The 12306-nt window shown below is 41.6% G+C and overlaps 1 protein-coding gene across 1 annotated transcript in view; it reads left to right on the top strand.

Moving 5' to 3' along the window:
• Positions 1-992: 992 nt before the first annotated feature.
• Positions 993-12306, top strand: part of SLC2A12 (solute carrier family 2 member 12) — a 31664-nt gene continuing 20350 nt past the window's right edge. Inside the window, exons 1-2 of the mRNA XM_062639598.1 lie at positions 993-1322; positions 8941-10263. Coding sequence (XP_062495582.1) covers positions 1157-1322; positions 8941-10263 — 1489 coding nt within the window. The 5' untranslated portion in view covers positions 993-1156. The remainder of the gene's footprint in view (positions 1323-8940; positions 10264-12306) is intronic.

Raw genomic sequence — 12306 nt, 5'->3', positions numbered from 1 at the left:
TGAGGCAGCTATCAGGGCAGTCGCAGCGTCTTTGTCAAATCTCCTTGTTAAGCAAACACTGATAAAGGGTGTATCATGCTTATTCTACTTAAGAAAAAAATGTTTAGGAATTCTCCTTCCTGGAAATTTTGCAAAAGCTACCAACATTCCACCTCTGCCTTCCCTCCAATGCTATCTGCAGGCATTAGTGTATTAAAACAAAAACAGCCAAGACAAAACAGCACTCGGTGAAAGAGAAGAAAAGCACAAACAAGGAGCCTGCAGCACTGCCAAATTATACAACAGTGATTCCCACCAGGGATAGCTGGGACAACTTTCCTCACTGAGGCCAGCAGGTCTGCTGAGAACACTTTGGGGTTCCCACACCAGGACCAGGACTAGGATGAGGCAGGCAGCCCATGTAGGCAGCTTTCCTGCATCCATGTAGCTTTCGCTGTGGTGCAGCCTCTGGCCACTGCTTCCCCCAAAGCTAGCAGAGGTGGAGTGACTCCTAGCAGCTCTCAGAATCAAGCCTTTGACTCAATATAACTGAGACAGTTTTTCCAGAAATAATTTTCATAGGAAGAGGGTGGCTTGCTCTTCATTTGCTTGTAAAACAGCATGAGCATTTACACTGTGAAAGACATCGCAGACTGCAGAGGGCTGCCATGGCTTTTTTTTCCTCTCTGCTATTTCTCACCACAACTTGCTCAGTTTACAAGAACTAAGCAATGCTGTACGTGTGCGCTCAGTGCCCTAACTTTAGCTGACACAGCAAAAACTTCAAAACCTCCCCTTAAGTGTGCCTTCTCTGTTAAAAAACCTGTGCATATGAACACCAGAGAGAGGAGGAAAAGAGAGAGAGAGAGAGACTTTAAGCTAATGGCTAAGGAATGTGCATCGAGTTGCGTGTGGATGTCTAATGTCTCCAACTATTTGTTAACAGGCAAAAGCAGTACTTCCGACAAACGGCCCTCCCCTCGCCTGCAATAGGCTCCCAAGAATAGCAACAGCCTGTGTCACTGCAAAGGGCAAAGCCTTCTGAAATAGTAACAAAGTTGTTCTCAAACCACTTTGTGGTTTGCATTTGGTTTCAGACAGCTTCAGAAACTTGTTGCCATGAGGAAAATAACCTGTGCCTTGCCCTCCGTCCAGGGAAGGACTGCCGCCCTGTGAAATGCTCCTGCTCCAAGGTGCAGAGGGGCTAGCAATGGTACCTGGGCAGAGCAAGGAGGACCTCAGCCAGCAGAGCCAGATGATGAAAGCAGGGGAGGATGAGGAGAGCAGCCGGGGCAGCCACCGCAGCAGCCGCCACCACCTCCATGAGCTCCCGGCTGCAACAGGTAAAGTGGCCGGAGCTGAACGCCAGCTGTTAGCTTGTCAGCAGAGCAGCAGCGTGCCCGTGGAGCTAATGCTTGGGGCTGTGAAAGCAGCACAGCAAAGCCAAGGGGCGTCCCAGGGCATGAGACTCTCTATGTCTAACAGTGAGAGAGGGGAAAACATGAGTAAAGAAGAGAAATGCCAGCTTGAAATTTGCATGAAGCTTTATGCTATACTTTTCCCAAAAGGCCTCGGTCCTACTCTCTGTGCATGTGTTGTTTGTTGTGTAGAGGCCTTCCCTTTACATAGATCAGTCACCTGAAAAATTGGAAAACCCTCTGGTGCCCAAGATAGCAGCTGTGCTCTGGCTCTTTCATGCTCGGAAGCAATCCAGCCCTTTTCACGGAAGTGGAGGGAAGCCAGTCAAGCACTGCACCTGCTCACATAGAGGGAAAGTGCAGGGTGGGGACATGGGGACTCCCTCCTCTTTTCTCCCCTAGCGTTTCAGGAAGAAATAGGGTTTCTGTGCTGACACCCTGAAAAATCAACTGCAGAATTTCTTCTTTTGAGTACTGAAGCTGAATTTCGTAGCTCTTCACCTTTGCTGTCCTGCCCAGACAGTTTGTCTAAGTTACAGCACGGTTTTGCACCTTGAGTCCCTTTCACTGATGATAAGGTCAAAGGGAAAATGACCCACAAACATGATATTTCTCACCCACAAGACAGCTGTACCCAAAGAGGAAAGTACAGTTGTAAGCCAGAAATTACTATGTCCCAAGCAGGTTTTGTTCACTTAAAAATGAATGAACTGACAAACCCACAAATACTGCAGGCAGAAATGCTTTGCTGGAGTATAATAGTGATCAGTCTAGCAGTATCTACTGATACCTGGATGCAGAGGTCAATCAAGAACAGAAGGCCGGTTGGTGTACAGACATATTTAACATTACCTGAGGGCATGGGGGAGCAAAGCAGGTGCATCTAGGATAACATTATCAAAGGGAAGCACAGCAATTACAATAAACAGACAGCAAAGTTACTGCAGCACAAGGGCTATGGCTAGAAGGGTACATGCAAGTTACACACTTGGCCTTACCCTCAGAAATTAAAGCAGCAACCTGAGGAATTTATAATTGCCTAGCTAGGAATTAAAAGAACTTGTTGGTTCTTACTGGAAAATAATAAAACAAAACCCATTCAATGTAATCACGTGCCAGGCTGCCTGTTGACATAATGAAAATACATGGAAGAGCACTAAGAAATGGAGAGGTGGTGAGGGTGGGTCTGCTCAAGATCTGCATTCCCTGTCTTTCCATCAGTGCCAGGGGACCGTTTTTCATGAAATTCAAATATTACACAATACTTTAATTGAGCTTATACTGTACAAAGTATACAATGCTTCCCACCATCGCAGGACTTTAGATGTGTGAAAATATACAATTCCTTCTGCCTTCTTTTTTAGTCAATTTACAAAATATTTGTTTGGTTTTGCCTTTCACATTTGGGTGAGAGGAGTCACACTGGCCAAATGGTCATGGATCCCACAAGGCCCTGACACTATTTTTGGGTAAATTTAATGTATTCTGAGATTTTCCAGCTCTGCTTGCAACATAACTTTGTCCCAAAGCTACCATTTGTTTCTTCCTATAGGGTCTTGTTGGGTAACTGATTAAGATCCCATGCCAGACTTCTAGATGGGCAGTTAGATCACATTTATCCCAGCTAAAAGGAGAAACACAGCTATTAAATAGCTATTGGCTCTAAAGAAACCTCAGGCATTAGAATAGATCAACAGGGAACTGGATGAGACAGAGGAAGGGACTGTGACAGTGACAGTGCAGCAAAGATCATGATGGCATGAAAATAGGATAATCACCTTTTACAAGAAGCAAAACCATAATTCAATCATGCAGCAATTCCCAACACATGCCATTAAGTATTTATCCTACAAAACCATCTGATCTACGCGCTATATGCTTTAGCAAAATGCTTCTCTAGAGACAGCTTGGGGAATTGTAAACACTATTTCCCTTTAATGGCAAACGTTTTGTATGTCAGGCAGCATTCACATAGAGAAGAAATATGTTGTTAAAGATAGCTTAAAATTTTCAGATAGAGATGCTGTAGTTTTATCATGGATAAATATAGATACCTTTTTCTGTTGAAGAAGGGATATTCCATGCTGTGGATTCATATCTATGCAATGCACTCAACTAACTCTAATTTTCTAACCTGTGCTTGTTAACCAAGGATTGACAGAGCTTGATTTCACCTTCCAAATGTCTAAATAGATCAAAGTATCCCCAAAGATTTAAAGAGCATATATTTGACCTTGCAGGAAAATAATTTCCTTCCCTCCCAAATTGAGACATTTCTCACCTCAGATTAAATCAAAGTCAACAGAAAAAAGCATCATGTTGGAAGCGACTGTCAAATCCCCTCCTATCAAAAATAGATGTATTTGCACAGGTCACGCAAAAAAAAAGTAATCTCTCCACATCCCATTCCATCCCACTAGTTTTCTGTACACACACTGCTTGTTCTCTTGGGAGAAAGGAAAGAAAATGTACATAAATGAAACCTCAGTGTCTGGATTAATGTGGAGTATGGTGTGTGGTACTGTCAAGGTGAGCTGCAAAGGGCTCCTGAGCACCTATCCCATAGCTCTACTGCACATGAAGTTGGGGAAGAGAGGTGCTTCCCAGCTCAGCTTGCTTGTAGGTCTTCCCTGGCACAGATCATTTATCTGTAGTGCCCAGAAAATTTAGGCACAGGCCAAATATTTTGTGTTTGGAAGGACTCTATTTTCCCAAACATGTGCTTGAAAATAAGGTCACATCCTTATTACTTGACCCTATGCAGTCTCACCATCAGGACTCTGTGCTATACCACAACTGTGCTTTGTCTCCTTTTCAGGAACCTAGCATGCACACTTCCAGCAAATGTTCTTAAATATGAGTTTGTTTGCCAAGTAATGCTGCTTTTGACCTGAGTAACAGTTGTGAGAAACCAGTTTGTTTACATGCAGAAACTCTAGAATAGACTTTCCAATCATTTGTCACATACCAGCCACACACTCGTTACCCATGGTGTCTGTTGCAAACAGAAAGAGAAATTTCTCTGGAGGATATCATTAAAATATTTTATTCCCCTGGGATGCACAGTGCCATGGAATTTTCAGGCTTCCCATGAAAATAAGAGGAATATAAATTTTAAGAACTTTTTTTAGGGGGAAAGAAAAAAAAAAAGAATGCCTAAGAACTGCCAGCAACATAATTAAAAGTGACACTTAAAAGGATTGTGAGTGCAACTACTGCAACATGCTTTATCTGGAAATGTTAAAGCAAAACATACACTGAAGTCAGAGGGAATTTTGACCAGAGGAGGACTGTAAAGGAAAACCAAGCAGAGATTTCAGGGCTTGACTCAGCAGGTAGCTCTGAGCAGTCAAGTCTTGGGTACACCAGTTACAACAAAACCTCATAGCTATATAAGGGTATTTCTCAGCAGAACAGGGCCTGTGAGGAACAAGAGACACCAAGTTAACTGCTGAGTTTGCTGCTGCTAACTCAGAAAGACAACATGTCTCCCTTTGCATCACATTAGAATCTGCTTTTCATTTAGGGGCCTGCGCTAGTTACAGCCCTCCTCTATTTCTATATGACTGTGTGTATCTGTCACTGGACACATGAACAACGATGCCACTTGGTTATTCAGACATTATTCAAGCTGCTGTACTTGGAGAGACAAGAAATATATGGGCTTGAGTGCTTCCCTATCAACTTCCTAAATGTCCAAGCTTCACAACCAGTCTGTACAGCCTCCCAGATTAGAAATAAATATTCGCCTTGGTTTCTCTGAGGACCACAGGCTGAGGAAAGCAGAGTCTGGATTGTAAAGAACAGTGCTGGTGCTGGACTCTGTCAAGATATTTGACTTTGCACTCTCTTTTTGAATCAAAAACTGGAACCATACAAAACTGGCAGTTGCACATTTAAAGAATTAAAAGCTGTGCAGGACAGACCTCAAAGTATCAATAGGAGACGCTGCCCAAGCTGCTGTATTTCTGCTGGTAAGCCTTACACTCAGTTTTTGTCCCTCTGCTGCTTAACATCTTTTCTCAGTTGCTTGAAAGAAAATAATAATGTATTATTTGTGGGTGATTAATCAATGGGATATGCTACTGCCTGAATGCAGTTTGGGTGGTTTGGCCTGCTGACTGCAAGTAAAAGTACTGTCTGGGATTCCCCTGTGCTAACTTTTGGCTTCTGCATCTGGGCAAGCCACACAGACTCCTTTTATAGGCAATGGAGAGAAATAGGCATCTGACCTACTTCAAATATCTAGACATGCCTATTTTTCACAACTGGTTACAGAAAAGATGTAGAGATGCTTCAGATCTCTCACAGTTAGGTAAGTTGAAACCATTCTATGTATTTCAATACAGACATAAAGTGATTTGCATTCCTAGGGTCAAAAAAGTCAGGTCGTATTTAAAAGAAAGGCAGTGCCTTGAGAAGAACCCTGTCAGAAAAGGAGTTGGTTGTCCTGTAGGGTAACCAGCAGAACATGAGCTCCTGTACATGCTGTGACAGTCTTTAGATGAGTAGAGGAGGAAAATTGTCAAGTTTCTATCTGGCATTGTGCAAACGCTGCAGGAGCACTGGGTCCAGTTCATAATTTACTGAAGAAGTTGATAATCTGGATAGAATTCAGAGAAAACAGCTTTGAATACTTAAGGGACTGGTAAACTTGTAAAGCCTCACAGGCTAAGTAGCTTATCAAAGAGAGGTCTTTGGAATGACCAGATAACAGGCCATAATTTTGTACTTGGTGAACACAGCTAAATGTAGGCAAACAGAGAATGTTATATGATGGCTGGAAGATGAAGTTGCAGAAATTGAGCCTAGAAATAATTTACAGATAATTTACAGTGAAAGAAATTAGCCACTGGGAGAAATAATGACTTAAAATCATTTGCTTTCAACCACTAGCAATTTTTAAATCAAAGCTGAATATTTTAAATGGCCCAGTTCAACTAAAATATCATTTAAATGAGTCTGAAGGGTTATGCTGTGCTGTTCATAAGTGTCAAATTGGATGAACACAATGGTCTCTTTTGGCTTTATAACGTATAAATTAAGGCAAAATCCTAGGTTAAATCTACATGGCTCAATGATGTAAAATACAGAGATATCCAAGACAACATAAATACCAGCACTGAGCGGTAGTTTGGGCAGAGCACTGTGATACTGTGATCAAATTAGCAGTGTAACTTCTGGTACCCAAGCTCATTAATTCAGCACAACTCTGGCATTACCAGCCCTGATTTGTAGCTGGGATTCATTGAAGGCTGTATTTTCCAGATCTAGTAACAGGCAGCAAGAAGGCAAGTTAAAAGTATAAAGGGGAGGGACAAATTAAGTTTTACAATTATAACATGTATATTGCATGCATGCATTGGAGGATGGAGCACAGGAAGCACAAAACAGCTTAACTGGAGTCAGTAGGATTTCCACTGCAGTACTGTTCAGTGCAGTTCTGTGTATGAAGGAAGTACAGCAGGATCTTGCCCTAACCTGACCCATTCACTAACTTCTGCTTAAAGTAAGTGCAATGACCTTGGATACTGCAGATATGAAAGAAGAAGCTTTAGACATAATACAGACATGGATAACAACAGTATATATATAAAAAAAAAGTTCCATCACTGAAGCATTTTGTAAATTTGTTTCTGACATTTTCTTCAAGATGTCCTACTCCATCACAAGGAATCTACCATCTACCCCCACTTTATGAAAGACTTCTCACAATATCCCATTTCCCCCATGCTGTTATGGCCCATCATGACAAAACCATGTGTTTTTTTACCATATACTATCTCTGGTTTTTCAGTCACCCAAGCCCAGAGGCAGAGTAGGCTGAGTGGAGTGCACTCAATAGCTCCTGCTGTTGCCACTTGGCTTCTGCCTCACTAAAAGGGAAGGAAGGGAGAGCCAAGTAGAGAGCTAATAGGTGGTGATACTTATCTTAATAGACTTAATGGTCTAACTAATATCCCCTGACCCTGGAGGCACAGTTTATATTCACACTGTATACTCTGCTACCTCCAAAATGATTCAGCCTTCTGTGGAGTGGCTGCAGGGTGTGACAGCAGGCTCACATCTTGAGCTGCCTTCAGGAATTGTTAGGAGAGTAAGAGTTGGCTTGAGGCACAAACATGCCAGGGACCATGACAGCAATTTAGCAGGATATGCGGCCATGTGCCAGGGTCTGGGCCTGGGCTCTGCCACTCTTTATTTTGGTAATGCATACGTACTGCTAGGGCTGCCCTTCTCCTCTCTTTTCATGATTTGCTTTAGAAATGTAATATCCTCTGTGTGCTCAAAATGTGCTCAAAAGTTATTGGCGAGGAACTCCAGGCAGTCAGTGTGATCAAAGAGCCTTAATGCCTTAGAAAAATAAGCTAAAAATAAACAAAGTATATGTATCATTTTCAATTAGACCATACACCAGTTTCCAGCTTGCTGCAGGAGAATTAACTGAAAGACTGACTCAGTTATGCTGCAAAAGCTACCTCTCCTCAGATACATCCTATCTCTTCAACTAACCAGAAAATCAGAAGTCAATTTTCCTGCTTGTGTGGCAGCCAACATCATGATGAGAGGAAAGTCATGCTGGGAAAAAGAATAAGACCAACAATAACAAACTGATACATTCTTCAAGGTTTTGGGTGTAAAAGGCCTCACAGTTACTAGAATACAATCAGTCAAATCTATCTTGTAAAAATAAACAATGAATCATAGTTGTATAAAATTTAAAGTGGACATTCAAAAGCATATAATCTCCACTTGGTTTATGCTTTCACCATCTGTTTTTTATTCCTGACATTGTGGCCATCATAAGCTACAATTTATATATGCAAAATATTAGATCCTGATATTCTGAAGTATCTGAGATTAGTGATGAACAAAACCCAGAAAGTTCCTGAATTTGTACCTCAAAGCCTGGTTTCCCTACAATATCCCAGCTATCTGAATCAGCCTGGTGCTTGCTGGATAAGTTTTCATTTTGCAAAATAAAAACACTGGTACCAGCAGCCTTCATGGTATCCTCAGGTGAATCAAAAGAATTGGTAAGTGGTAGGAACAGTGTAACTTGTTAGTTATTCAAGTCAGGGTTGAAGCAATTTCACTTGGAAATTATTGTTTTCCTTGCACATGGTACACTAGTTAGGTAAACAAGACTTTCTCAGTTCAGTACAGCAAAAACACTGAGAACATCTCAAAGGCAAAAACTGTTTTCTTAAGAAAAGATTGTATTGTCAGTGTTGCTTTTTGTAATGTCACTCTGAGAGAGAAGTTTTAATATTTAGGGCCAGATCAAAATCTTATTGACTTCTGATCAGGAAGATAAGAAACCTAAAAGCTTTAATATTAAAGAGGTGTTTATAAGAAATAATTATAATTCCCCCCCCCCCCCCCCAATATCATTTTATGTCACCTAACAACTTCACCTAAAAATTATTAAAAGATTTTTTGGACTGGTATATCAGTCCAAATATAAAGTTATTATTAGTTGTCAGAACATTGCAGAAGTCGCACTTCTAATTTATTGTGTTTTTTTTTTCTCCAATTTCAGGCTGTGGAACATTTACCTTTTTATCTTCTGCCGTTGCTGCTGTGAGTGGACTTCTGATGGGCTATGAGATGGGCGTTATCTCTGGAGCTCTTCTTCAAATGAGCAGCATATTAGAGCTGTCTTGCAAAGAACAGGAAATCGTTGTGAGTTCCCTGCTTTTTGGGGCCTTATTCGCATCCCTTATTGGTGGATTCCTGATAGACCGATTTGGAAGGAGACTTGCTATTATTATTGCATCTTCTTTACTTGTGTTGGGGAGTTTGATTATACTGCCCTATGAATCATATGGGCTACTTATTGTGGGACGGATTGCCATAGGTATTTCCATATCATTATCATCAATTGCAACATGTGTGTATATTGCTGAGATCGCGCCAAAGCACAGAAGAGGCCTCCTAGTATCATTAAATGAACTCATGATAGTGATGGGCATTCTCTTTGCCTATATTTCAAATTATGCTTTTGCTAGTGTATCTCATGGCTGGAAGTATATGTTTGGCCTTGTGATTCCATTAGGTGTTTTGCAGGCTGTTGGCATGTATTTCCTTCCTCCAAGTCCTCGGTTTCTTGTAATGAAAAACAATGATGAAGCTGCGAGAAAAGTACTGGAGAGGTTACGGGAAACATCAGATGCTACTAAAGAACTTACTGCAGTCAAGTCTTCCCTGAAAGATGAAGATCAGTATAGTTTCTTGGACCTGTTTCATTCAAAAAACAACATGAGAGCTCGAATGTTGGTAGGACTCACCCTAGTCTTTTTTGTGCAAACAACTGGGCAACCCAACATTCTATTTTATGCATCAACTGTTTTGAAGTCAGTGGGGTTCCAGAGCAATGAAGCTGCCAGCTTGGCTTCTACTGGAGTTGGAGTAGTTAAAGTGGTCAGCACAGTCCCAGCCATAGCTTTTGTGGATCAAGTTGGAAGTAAAACTTTTCTATGTATTGGCTCTTCTGTTATGGCAGTATCTTTGGTCACAATGGGCTTAGTGAACCGTAACATAAATATGAATTTCACCAGCATCTGCAGAAGCCAGTCTCCAGAGGATTTATTTCACCAGAGACCAGGAAACCCCAGTGGTGTCACCAATGGTAGCCTCAAGGACCTCTCTGCTAGTGCAGGTTTGCCAGAAAGATTGTTATTTGATGCGCAGAGAAGCCCAGATGTTGCCAAGACAGGAGAACTGAACAGTACTGCCCTTGCAGGAGGCAAAAGCACAACAGGTTTTCACATGGAAAGTGAGGAAGTTCCTGTTGTCCTGAAATGGCTCTCGCTGGTCAGTCTGCTTGTTTATGTTGCTGCATTTTCCATAGGTCTTGGACCAAGTAAGTGTTCATTTTTCTAACTCTTTGTAATGATTTACTTGCATGTGGATTAAGTGCTGGGTTGACATGCCTGCCTTGGCATCAGGCAATTCCCAAGTTAGGCAAAGCAACATTTCCTGCTAATATGCACTGGCATTGTCAGAGACAGTCCTGGGGGGCCTGGGGTGTACTTTTTAGGAAGAGGTCCTGCCCAGTAAGGCCAATGGCCTAATCTCTCTTCAATTCAATGAAGTTAAAAACTGCTCTGAGCTTTGTACCACAAAATTTTGGGACCCGTCCATATCTTTCCTTTTCCTAGTCTATTGTGTCCTTACATTAGGAAGGTTAAGATGCAGGCATTTGCTGCTGCTAACTCGTAAACCCAACATAAATCTCAGCCTAGTGTGATACCATCATATCCATGAAATGACAGCATGCCTGAGTCCTGCTGAGGATCTGGCCCCTTGACTATATAATATATATTCTATAAATATAGAAAAGACATTCAAGGTATCATAGTTCATGAGCAAACTGTAGTATCATCACTACTACTGGTGCTGAACAGCACAAGTGGAAAAACACAAAGGCACATCACTAAACAATCGAGGTACTGCTGTGGCTACCATCACATTTGCACAGTTTACACTCTCTACAGACAACATGTCTGCCATTCCCAGATACTAGCAATTACATCTCTACATTTTGTTTTATTCTGTTGTGTTCCAATAGCACTAACATGTTACTGTTCTTTGAAAGGGTTGATTTTTTAAGCCACACTGCAAAACCCCCATGCTCGGAGTCCATTATTCATTAACAGCCTTTATGTACTTTTTTGCCCTGGCTCAAACTTGCCCCGCAAACATAGTGTACTCCCGCTGTACTATTATGATAAAAAGCTTGACACAAGAATACAATCCAACAATTGCACTAACAGCAACTCCCCTGCAGTATTTATTTATTTTAAACATTACACACTGCGTGAGCAGCTTGAGATAAGCATTCATTGCCAGGGCAGCAAGCTTGACTGTGTTGTTGCAGAATTATTCCTTTCCTTACAGATCATCCTGGGGGTGGATTCTGCTTTCAGTGACACAGGTTCAAAACCAGGGGTGCAGCCCTGAAAAGAAAACGTTACTTGAGCTTTTACTCCTTGTTTCAAACACAAGATTTAATGACCCTCAAGGCAGGGGCACACATTCAGGCTTGGTGTCTTGTTGAAAGGTGCTTTCCTGTTGACCTGGCTGTGAATGGGTCCCCAGTCATTTCAGTTGCCTTAATGGGAAGTTAAGGATAACGACTGCTTCCTTGAAGGCTACAGAGACTGATGTATATTTGCCAGGATAATCCGAGAAATCTTTGAGGATGTTGTCTTTTTTCTGATCTCTTTTTTGACCATGAGCACAAATGCTCTCAAACAGCAAATATGAAAGAACAGGCCCGGACTCAGCTCCACCATGTTAAAATCATGTATGATATGTATCACATTGAGGCAATTTATGCAGACAAATATATTTGCATAGAAATGAAGGCCTGGTCAAGGAGAGATATAGGTATTTCAAGGAAAGTACTGTCAAAACATTTTCATGCCTTTAAAAGTTAAAAACTGACAATGTCTAGAAAATGCAGGAGTCTGAAAATCAAGAGATTGTTTGAATCTGTAAAGGATCTATTGTGGTTAAATAATCAGGGCTGGAATCCAAAGTTATGATTTGCGTCTCATATGCAGCCTTCAACATCTGCTTCTTGGAGCCCAAATCCTTGAATGTATGTTAAAAGCCTAGCTCAGTGTGCCTTTCTTAGTGTAAAGAAAAGCAGTCAGAGCACTTCTGCTTATATAAACAATTTTAACATGTTTAGGTTGTTAATCTCTAAATCTGGTCTGTGGCCTGGACCAGACTGTTAGACATTGTCTACTCTGCAGAGAGGGAGGCATTAAGGCTGTACTCACTGGCTGCTGTTGCCAAGCAATGCCTGGACACCAGGGGACAGAAGCACTGTAACCCCCATACAACTGTATTTTCAGTGGGAAATCTCATAATCGGTGTGATGTCTGCCCATCCTGCT

This window comes from Pezoporus occidentalis, unplaced genomic scaffold (assembly GCF_034315485.1).
Source record: "Pezoporus occidentalis ecotype Australia unplaced genomic scaffold, CSIRO_AGI_Poc_V1 ctg61, whole genome shotgun sequence".
NCBI classification, from domain to species: Eukaryota; Metazoa; Chordata; class Aves; order Psittaciformes; family Psittacidae; genus Pezoporus; species Pezoporus occidentalis.
Note: the sequence above shows the minus strand (reverse complement) of the source record. Positions and strands in the feature narration are given on the sequence as shown.